The sequence below is a fragment of the Trachymyrmex septentrionalis genome, unplaced genomic scaffold, assembly GCF_001594115.1.
Source record: "Trachymyrmex septentrionalis isolate Tsep2-gDNA-1 unplaced genomic scaffold, Tsep1.0 scaffold68, whole genome shotgun sequence".
Classification (NCBI taxonomy): Eukaryota; Metazoa; Arthropoda; class Insecta; order Hymenoptera; family Formicidae; genus Trachymyrmex; species Trachymyrmex septentrionalis.
This window is the reverse complement of record NW_017305862.1, coordinates 312,659-324,474: the sequence shown is the minus strand read 5'-3', so window position 1 is coordinate 324,474 and position 11,816 is coordinate 312,659. Positions and strand designations below refer to the sequence as shown.

At 30.8% G+C, this 11,816-nt stretch overlaps 1 protein-coding gene across 4 annotated transcripts in view; it reads left to right on the top strand.

Moving 5' to 3' along the window:
• Positions 1 to 10,367, top strand: part of LOC108753298 (putative uncharacterized protein DDB_G0271606) — an 11,057-nt gene extending 690 nt beyond the window's left edge. The window contains exons 1-7 of one of the 4 annotated variants that reach the window (XM_018494773.1): positions 3,285 to 3,557; positions 3,953 to 4,026; positions 7,620 to 8,211; positions 9,193 to 9,362; positions 9,495 to 10,035; positions 10,117 to 10,230; positions 10,332 to 10,350. In XM_018494773.1, the coding sequence (XP_018350275.1) occupies positions 3,518 to 3,557; positions 3,953 to 4,026; positions 7,620 to 8,211; positions 9,193 to 9,362; positions 9,495 to 10,035; positions 10,117 to 10,229 (1,530 nt within the window). In that variant the 5' untranslated portion in view covers positions 3,285 to 3,517 and the 3' untranslated portion in view covers position 10,230; positions 10,332 to 10,350. Of the gene's footprint in view, positions 1 to 3,284; positions 3,558 to 3,952; positions 4,027 to 7,619; positions 8,212 to 9,192; positions 9,363 to 9,494; positions 10,036 to 10,116 lie in introns of those variants that run through there. The other 3 variants (XM_018494775.1, XM_018494774.1, XM_018494776.1) reach the window with 3 other exon arrangements.
• The last annotated feature ends 1,449 nt before the right edge of the window (positions 10,368 to 11,816 follow it).

The window sequence follows — 11,816 nt, the reverse complement described above, 5'->3', positions numbered from 1 at the left end:
ATATTAGCCTTAAGGTATATTTTCACGAGCCGTTCAAACTGATCGTTTCAGCATCAAAAAGGATCACATGACCTAAATTGATTGTTATTCGTTCATTTTGACCACGTGAGTCTTTTTGTCGCTGAAACGATTAAAGTGGTTCGTGAAAATGTACTTTAATGGAACAGCTTTTGTGAGATCAGCCAGTTGCTAATCAAAATAAAAAGGTTTATTTTAACATGACTTTGTTGTATTCTATTGTAGACCACGTATCGACATATAGAATGGACCACCAATGACAGTGGTGGGGGTAGAAACAGAGTAGAGCGAGAGACAGATAAATGGTTGAATGTTTTTTCTCAATTTACTAAAGTCTTATTGATTGCTGTTGATCTAGTAGTACTGCTCCAACCAATTGGAGCAGTACGGCCATGCTTTGCCCCGGATCTGCAATAGAGTTCTAAGTCTTAAACATAAGAAATGGACGAATTATAATCGTTTATTCTTTTCAAATTCGGTTTCTTATGACTTAAGGCTTAAAACATCTATTATAAATCCGGAGTTAGCCAGGATCTACAATAGATTTTTAAGCCTTAAGCCATAAGAAATGAACGAATCACAATCGAATATGTTGTTAATGAAAATGATTTTAATTAGAGCTAAAGCACCTCAAATGATCATTTACGTAAAAAAATTAGACAATATTTTTGGATTAATCCTATATTACTCGCGTGGGATGTTTCTAACGTCCCAACATTATATTTTAATTTTCATTATTCTCTTTGATGATTCACAATTAAATAAAGATTGATAATATTTTTTGTGTCTTTTAGATAAAAATAAATAAAAAATTTTTTTGTAAATTGTAAAACAATTTGAATTAAATATAATACTATGTATGTATAAATAGCATTCATACATTTAATGAATTTATGAATAAGATGGGGAACTTATAAACCATCATTTTTCGTTTTCTTGAACTCCACGCAAGTAATGAAAAGTTAATATAAATGTCACATTATACGTATGTCTCTGTAAAAGATATTTTTATATACATACAAATATTTTATAAAAACGGAATCGTCATCGTGTAAATCTAAAATAGAGATAGTATGGCAACTTATTCTTCTCGCATTTGGCTATAATTGGTCAGTTTATTATGGCTTAAGACTTAATACCCATATTCATAGTCAGGCCTTATATTTACAGCTTTCTTAAATTTATCTTCAGATACTCTACAAATTATTTCATTAGCTACTGAGCATCTAAAGATAAATTTAAGGAAGCCTTAAGTACAAGGTCTGACTATGAATACGGGCATAAATCATCTATTGTAGATCCGTACTTACTCCAAGAAGTGCATTGAAGCTATGGTAGGAGTACATTCAAACATGTTTGAACATGCGACGCATATAAATTTCATTCACTTTAGTTTAGATCTACAATAGATATTTTAATGGCATCAATTGCAGTTGGTGGAACGCTTGTGATTGGTTCTGCTCTTGTTCTTCGTTACGCTATTCCGCTACATGCGGAGACACCCTAAGGGTAAAATCGCACAGTGCGGAAAACGACTGCGGAATAGAGAATACGTCATAGAAGCAACTAATCAGCGTTAGTCTGCGTTATTTCGAATATTGTTTCCACGCATTCTCCAGCTCTTTTCTTCATTTTACCCTAAGGCTAGTGTCCCATGAGCGGAAATTTACAGCGGAACGGATGCAATACTTTTCAAGAATAGAGGTTATAGATATCGATTATGTAACTTTTTCTCTAGAGCAAAAATGTGAAAGTGAAAATTTTTTGTATGTACGCATTGTACATATACACACATCATACAAAAAATTTTCACATTTTCGCTTTAGGGAAAAAGATACATCGGCTATGTTCCAAAATTTACTGTCAGTGCTGAAAATGTACAATATACATAAACTGTAGATTTTCAGCGCATTTAGTTAGTGAATTTTGGAACACAGTCATAATTAATATCGAGTGTGCAGTAGTCATTAAGGTGCCTTTTTATACTGACTCTCGACGGTTATTTTTAACGTCAAAACAGATCACGTAATAAAAATTGGCGAATATTAAGCGTCAATTTTGATTACATGATTTATTTTTCGCTAAAGGAAGCGTTTATATTGACCGTAACCGTATGCTGTAATCTGTAAGAATTGATTAATCACAGTCAGGTATTTCCTTTTCATTTGACAGTAAGAAGGGAATACTTGAAAGTGATTGATCAATTTTTACAAATTACGGCATACGGTTACCTCGGATCTATAATAGATTTTGAAGCCTTAAGCCGTAATGAATAGACGAATCACAATTACTTATTCTCCTTGCATTCGACTGTAGTTGGTTGTTTCTTACATTAGTCAATTTCTTACGCCTTAAAACTTAAAACACCTATTGTAGATCTAGACTTACGACCAATATAATGCCGCAGACAAAATTTCTGTTAGGCCAGAATCAAACTACACATTGAAGAATAAGATTGAAAATTGAAAGATTAAAGTTTGACTAATCAGAACAAAAGAAGTTAAAACTTCTTTGTCCTCATTGGTAAAATTTCAATCTTTAATCTCAATTTTTAATGCATAATCTGATTCCAACTAACAGTAATCTTAAGACGTAAACTTAAGGCAATGAGCCAATCAGGATACTGCTTTAGATGTACGTATTCTAATGGAAATAGAAATAGCAATAAACTTATCCTATTATAAGGCGAATTTCAATCGATTAAAATTCCTTTTATTGCGAAATTATGGATAAGTTTATTATTATTTTTATTTCCGTTAGATTATGTACGTCTAAAACAATATTCTGATTGACTCATCGGCTTAAGTTTACGTTTTACGGTCACTGTTGCGGAATTTTGTGTGCAGCAGCCCTAAACGCTTTCAAAAATTGCTGGATTCACACTGGATCCGACATGCGTTGTATGATGTTCTGCAACCAATCAGAAAGCAGAATTTTATTTTGTATTGATGGCCTAGTTTCCACCGAGGGTTTAAATCGGATTAGAATGTAAGAACCAACCAATTACAGAGTCAAGCATTTTTCTGTCATTTGACTGTAACAGGGAAATATTCGACTGTAGTTGATTGATTCTTACATTCTGATCCGGTTTAAATCCTCGGTGGAAACTAGGCCGATGATACGAAGCAAAATTCTGTTTTCTAATTGGTTGCAGAGCGTCGTATCCAGTGTGAATTCAGCAAATAAACATCGAGCATTAACATGAAAAGACATCTTTACTTTCGATATTCCAAAAGACAACGTCATTTCCCCTTCCTACATGACACGGTAGCAAAAGCCAACTACGGCATTACGACAGTACGACATTGACTAGTATGAAGTGATATCTGTTGAAATATCACACATATAAGAATAAAGTTAGACGGCTGACTACACAAGATAAACGTGCTGACTCAACTTGTTTTCTTTACACCGATTTTGTTTTTCCACATCGCCAACTGTACGAAGTTTTAATCGAGAGTGATCTAGGTTGATCTGTGTAGCGTTTATCGCTCTCAATATGTACACACGAAGCAGACAAAGCCAGAACTACGGTAACGGTATGATTTTTCCAATAAAATGAAAATTTCGGCCTATAGATCATCACATGTCGCATTGTGTCGCATCATGTCGACGAAACGCAATAAGCCAAAGTGATTCCTTGCAAAGGGAAAAAAATCAATACCGCATACGTCGCCGGTTAGTGCGAAGATGGCGGTCTTCCGTGAACTTTCTTGTTAGCGCTTGAGAACATGGCGCGACATCACGATTTACTGAATATGCTTGATGATCGTAAAGGGCCGTGCAATTTTTAAATGCGTTTGATTAATACGAATATCCGAGCATGAAAAATGTTTCTTTTTTTTTATCGAGAATTTATTGAATGAAATTCTTGTGATTTGAAGTATTCTTACACTTTTATAATTTGGTATTAATAAGTAATTTGGTATTGCAGGGCGAAATACGAATAATCCCCAAGGCCAGGGAGGTCAAGGAAACCAAGGAGGCCAAGGATCTTATACAATGCCTGTAAGTTTTCTTTTTCTATCTCTTTATTCTTATCTTATGATAATTTTCATGACAATATTCACATATAATTATAGGATACAATCCACTTTTATGTTGCAAATGCTTTGACACATTCTTTGATCGGTCAATTTGTAAAATTCTTTCTTCTGATTGGTCTACAAAGCATTTACAGCATTAAGTGGATCACATATTCATAGCAATATAAGATTTGTTCATGTCGTATATGCAACGTGCTCCTGCCATAGCTCCTACATATTCAAATGTGCTCATTAAAATGAGTTGAAGTATACGACATGAACAAATCTGTAGATAAGTAAAGATGAGCAAGTTAGCTCTTAGTACACATAATTGGATCCAAACATTTGCATCCTACATATTTCTTTGAAAAACGAGAAACATCAAGTAATTAGTTATAACATTTATATACAATATTTTTAAATATACAACCCTACAGATGATTTCTAAAGATGTTAAAGTATATTAATAATTACCAATGTCTAGTTCCATTAATGTAGATTAACTTTTAATATTCTCTTTAATTCTTAGACTAGAAAAAGATAAAAAAACTAGTTAATTAAAGTTAATCTATATTAGTAGAAGTGAGCATAGATAATTTTTTTATATTTTTTAAAATAATGAAAATTAATTTGGGGAAACAAACAATACACCTATCGTGTGTAGTAAAAGACCAAGAAATCATTGTGCGAACTAAGAGTTAATGCAAGCTAAATGCGATAATTCTGATTTAAAATTATTTTACTATTATAAACAGCCGTTGTTTTTGAAAAAAAAAATAGGAATATAAATACTATTACACTTTTATAAAATTATTTCTCATTGTATATTGGGATAAAATCTTGGATGCTTTGGAAACTCTCGAAAAGATATGGAAAGAAAGCTTTAAAAATATTATTATACATAATTAATCCTTATAGGTATAAATATATCTACTAATGCAGGAAATATAAACTTTTATGTTTCTTCAAATATTTTCATCTCATAAGATTTATCTCAATAGATTCAAATTTCCCCTCAATACCGGTGTATTTATTTTATCATTGTGTATATATGATAACATATATAATAATATATAGAGCATATTAAGATGTGTCCAGATTATCGAGCTAAACTTGTGAGCCGAGCATACATCCATGATGCACTTACATATATGCATACATCCGAACCGTCTAATCGAACCCGAGCCTAAAACAAATGTAATAGTCAGTCACAGCATGGACTGGATAATGGATGAATTTAACGGTATTTATTATGCGTATATATTTAATTACAAACACAATTAAGAATAGATCGCAGAAATGATCACGAGGCTCAAAGCTCTTTTTTATAGGTTTATCTCTAAGGTTCAGCTCGATAGCCTGGATCCACTTTTATAACATACATAATACATTAAAGTTTGAACAAATCGATGAATTGCTCTCACTTTTTTTTTATGTAAAAGATTATTATTCAAGAGCATATTAAAATATGATTAATAATGCTCTTCTCACAAAATCAGATAATCTATACTTCAAAATTACTTAATTTTTTGTACAAAGGACGCTGCACGTTTCATACGGAAAAATAACTCCGATTACATTGCTCCATTTTAAGATATGTTTTACTTATAATTCTGAATAAATATTTCCATTGCCACATTCACATAAAACAACAGATAAAAAGATATAACGCTTTTTGAAATCATAGAATGTAAGTGCCGTCTCCTTGATAACTTGATGCTTTCTTTTATATGTAACAGGTATACATACGCATGCATTCTTGAATGTAATTTCGCGCGCATACATTGCTAACTGATAAAACATAAATTTTGCGCGAATTATATTTCATCTTTGAAACGGTTGATTATATATAATTATCATATTAATGCATAATTAAGAATGAGCAATTGTAATAGAATTCTGTATTACATATCGAGAGGATTTACGTTAAATAAGTACCCCGATGTGAGAGGCGAGGGGACTCGCGTTAAACAAACATTACATACCTTTTACACATAAAAGAAAACATCACGTTATCTTAAAAAGATATGGTACAACACTCAAATTCTGTGACTTTAATCTTATCTCTCTTTAATCGCTATATCTTTTTATCTGTTGATTTTATGTGAATGTGGAGGCAATGGAGACACTTGTTCAGAAGAAGTGCAACATATCTCAAAACGGAGCAATTTGACCGGAGTCATTTTTCCATGTGAAACGTGCGAGGTCCTTTTATTTGAGAACAGATCTTATTATAATTTTTATATAATCAAAAGTTGATTTAATAATTCTTATAAGCTCTTACAAAAGCCCAAATTATTCATCGATTGAAATTTAGATATTTTATTGATATATGCGTATAATTGATATGATCAGGAGACACTGTAGTGTCTCAGCGCTAAGGCACGCACAGCGACAAGAAAATATAATCGAATATACTTTTTAGTCTGTAGAAACAAAAAATATTTCGTATTGTAATTTTATACAAATGAGAAGAACAAATATTAATTTAAAATTTTATTATAACTTAATCATTCAAATAATATTTATTATTTATCTATTTAATATATCTATCATTTGATAAGACATTTATCTATTGTGTTATAAAATTGACTTATTATAATTTTGATTAGCATCATATTTATTATTATTCTTCAATATAACTACTTCAAAAAAATTAATTTTTATTTTACAATATTATTGCTATAAATCTATGTAAAAATAAATATTTATATTTAATATTTATATTTAAAAACATAAAAAGTATTAAATATGTTATGCCAAATAGTTTATATATTTGAATTTAGTATATTATACAAATAACAAGCATTTTTGAGTATTAATTTAAAATATTGATTGCGAGTGAGATTGAAAAGTACAATAACATGCTTGTTTCTATACATAATTCAAATTCCATATGCTGTCGATAAGATTTCCAATTGCATGTACTAATTAGTGGTCCCTACTGTCCCTTTCCCTGCAACGCAGGTACTAGTAGCTATACAACAATACCGAGGAGGTGCATTCGACCAAAGACTAGGTCGTCAGTTACCCACATAGCATACCCTACCGTAGGCCGTTTTCTTGGTAGTTCGTGCTGAACTCGTGCCTAAGCAAATTTCATTCTCATAAAAATGCTGTATTATTATAAACATTTTACTTGCTGCATTAAATGCTTGATTTCTAGATATTATGTTTAAATTGAATATATAAGAGATCACATGGATCTTTTAATTTACAATATTTACATTAAGATCCATAACATAATTTTTTTCATGGTATAATAATGTTTTTATTGATCTCTTTTTGCTTTTTAACGTGTATTCTAAATTGACAATGGAAAGCATAATTTCCTTTTTTCTTTTCTATAAGTACCTACTATATAAAAAAATGCTGTTCATTAACAGCATATCTTTAATTCCACGAACTTAGCTCAGTCATGAGTAAAGAGACGTTGGCCACAGAGAGTAAAGGTAATGGTTGGTATGAGCTATAAGGGTAGCATTTAATTATTTTAACATACGATACTAGACCTTGGTGGGGTAGCACAACCGTAGAGGTTCCTTGTGTAGCGGCGGCCCACCCTATGTTTTACAGTATAATACACAAGGAAGTTACCAATCATCGCAATCTACGTCCATTCAACAAAGCAATTATAAACAAGACAACGTACAAAACTCACAAGGATTCAAATCACAGCAGCAACAGCAACAGCAACAACAACCAACGCAAATGGCACCAGCTGCATCAACACGGCCTGTACCAACTATAGCACCTACACAACAACTAAAACAACTTCAAAAGCCACCACCACAATTACAGCAGCAACAAGGACAGCAGCAAAAGTTACAAATGCAACAGCAGCAGCAACAACAGCAGCAGCAGCAACAGCAACAACAGAAACTACAACAGCAGCAACAAGCACCACCGCAGCAAATAGTTATGCAACAGCAACCACAACAGCAACAACAACAAGCACCGAATCCACTTCCATTGCCGCAGCGATTGAAACCGATTTTAAAACATACTACAGTAGGTGCACAATCCACTGTTGGACAAACTGCTGCTCCTCAGCCTTTGATTGCTCCGAACGCATCTAATAATAATTCTGAAACGGATGAAAAGCCTGAGAATATGGATGTTGACATGCAAGATGCTCAACCAAGATGGCGAAGGAAGATACCTGGATGTAAGTATTTACAAATAAGACAGAAATGTACTATTTTGTACATCTCTGTAATCTCTTTAGAATTTGAATATTTAGAACAATATAAAAGTATATAACAAAGATGTATAATCCTCTTATAATGTTCTAATGCAAATAATTAACACACATAAAGTTTTAATAGATTTTGATAACTTTTTGTGATACATTATTATATATAAATGTTTAATTGTAAAGTTATGTAACATTGTACAAAATCTTATGAAGCGTAATTATAATGCTGGTTCTCTACATTAGTCGCATCGTAGAGTTGCAAGCGATCCAATCAATATCAAGCTAGCTCGACTCTGGATCGCAATGCTTGTGATGCGCTTGCGACATGATACAAATAATGTAGAACCAGCTTTAGAATAAATAAATCAAGGAATTTGTGATTAAAAGAATGAGAATTGCAGCAATATTCAGAATAAGATAGAGCAGAGTTTTTTCTCGCGTTTATATTTCTAGACAGCACATGTGTTATTTAAAGGTTGTGCTTGTGCTCTCAATCATGATTGTGTAATGTAATTATAGGTCCAGCGCACAATAGAAGGAATAAGGAATTAGGAATAAAGAATAAACGATTTCAACCTATCAGAAACCGTGTATTCCAATGTATCCCATTTCTGATGGGTTAAAATTGTTTATTCTTTATTCCTTATTCCTTCTAATGTGCGCAGGGCCATAAACATGTCACAACAAAGAGATATTATTTGCTACCGTAGATTTTCGAAATTGAAAGTCGAAATTGATGGAAAAGCCCTACTCTATCTTATGAAATTAATTGGTGATGACATTTCACTGCGCAAATTTGAAGATTCGGGAGCATTGAATGATCTTGATCAATTATACTTGAACATAGACTCCTGTAATCAATGTGAAGTTGTTTACTGATACGTAAATTAAATTTTAATTATTTATATTATATTATATGTACATATATTACTAATGTAACAATTTTTATAGTTAAAGTAAATAAAAAATTAAAACGTCTTCGTATGAATCAACGTCTAAGGAAAACTCTACAACCTAAAAATGCAATCATGGTATTAAACGAAATGAAAGCTGGAGTCCAATTTACATTCCCTGAAACACAAGGACCCATGCCGAACTCGCTTTATCTTGTTCATGCTGAGGTAATTATTTTATTACTTTAATTTACATTTTCTTCTGATTCTTACAAAAGAGAAATGTTACTTATAATATGCTTAATGTGTAATACGATGTAAATCTCATCTTTAAAATGCTTTAATAACATTTATTTATAGCTTGATGGTAAAACTTACGTTGGGCAAGGGTTATCTAAACCACTTGCTCGCCAAAATGCAGCTGAAAATGCATTAAAAGCTTTATTACTTGAAAAAATGACAGCAGCATCTATGAAAGCACGTCTAGATGCTGAATCAGATGGACAAACTACTAATACATCTATGGATGAAATAAAAGAAGAAAATAATGATGATAGCAGCATCACTATGGATACAAATTCTGAAGATGAAATTCCATGGAGTTCATTGGCCAGTTTTGCTCTTTATAAACTCTTTCTTGAATGGCATAATCAAGGAACATCAGTTCCAGTCCCACGACCTGGTTTACCAAATGCAAAAGGAATTAAGAAAGAAAGTCCTAATCCTAAAACTTCTACTCAAAAGGAACTTCCACCCAATCCTACTAATATACATCCAGTTATGTTACTAAATCAAATGAGACCTGGACTAACATATACAGAGCTCAGCCGTGTTGGTAATCCACCGAATACGATGTTTACTCTAGCTGTTGAAATTTGTGGGATCGAATATTCAGGAACAGGTATGTATATATTCTGCGAATTATTATGAACTATTGTTGTTATCATTAATACATAAATAATAATTTTTATATTTATTCCAGCTAAAAACAAAAAGGATGCGAAGAAAGCAGCAGCTAAAGCAGCATTACTGGCATTATATAACTTAACTTATCCGGAAGATGTTAGTAAGCAGGATTTAATGGCAATTGGTTAAAGTAAATATCTTACATTTCAATATACTTTTCAAAAGATAATGTATGTTATACATAGGTTTTTTTATTTGATCTTTATCATAAAATATCAATAATTGTTCTAGTGATTTGATGACACTGCTACTTGTATTATTTACCCATGCTGACAATCTTGTATTTTTTTTTTGGCGTAATACTTTGCAATTTACCTTCTTAAATATAATAAATGTAATGAAAGTTATTACATGGTTTTGTCGTCTATCAAAATATAAATATACATATTGAGTCACATGATTAAAAAAGATTTAATTAAATTCATGCCTAATTTCTTGCGATATTATTTTCTCTGTGTACCTACAATTTAGTTTTTAGGAAAATACTAAATGATTTATATATACGAAAAATTAAATATCTATCCATAAAAATGATTAAATCAATCTCTAATAATTATGCACAAATCTAGACAAAAAAGGTCATTATCTTGGAAATTGTAACATATGGCAAAATACCACAGAACTATCTTGATTTTTCTTGATAACACTTACGAGAAAAATCTTACGCGTCGAGTTATAGCTGTCATTGTTATCGAGAAAACTAGCCAACATTTAGATCTATGTAAAATTTTTTTGTTGGAGAATATATATTTTTCATAATAATAAATAAATACAATTATATAATACACAATTCAGATCTGTCCAAAACTTGGTTCATGAGAGCTCAATGTTTCTCCTTTTTCATTTTGAGCGAGATAGAAGTTAAAAAAAGATAAACGCTGGACCAGATTTTTTTTTCCGTTTAACTCGAGACGATATAGGAGAAGCGTTTAGCTCGCAAGCTAAGTTTTACACAGGTCTGAATTATATACAATTAAATGTATAATTATTTATACTATATTATTTATTAATTATATATACATAATTAATATGAGATTATTTAAAAAAAATGTACATTTGATGCATTACTTAATAATATTCGGAATGCTTACGGAAAAAATAATATTATAAGAAGTTAGACATTAAATTATTTAACACATCAGTTATATAAATATGATGATATGTGTTGGTATAATGGGTAATAAAATACACATTAGGAATTATTTGTAGGTCATATTTAAAGTATTCTTTAATAAACATATCTTTACATAATTTCATTTAGAATTTTAAAGAAAAATTTTACTGCAAGTAATTTATATCACAATAGCAAAGTGTACTTCACAATTTAATAAGCAAATAACTATAATCAAATTACAATTTTTATTATAATCATGTGTTAATTATTGCAATAATAATGGTTACATAATCCATGGCTGCATTACATAGTGTTAAATATACTGTTAAGAAAACAGTATTGTAACGAATGTATTAAACATTTAATGTATTCAATAAAGTATCATAAATTTACAAATGGCGTATATTCATTTTTTATACATGATTTATCTATAATTACACATTTTAGAATATTTAATTATGTTAATTATGTTGAAGTGAATACTATATTTGCAAGACGTTATACCAAAATAAATTACATATAATGTAAATTAAACAGTTCACATTTGTCTTCAATAATTTATTATAAACATATATATATATATATATATATATATATATAAT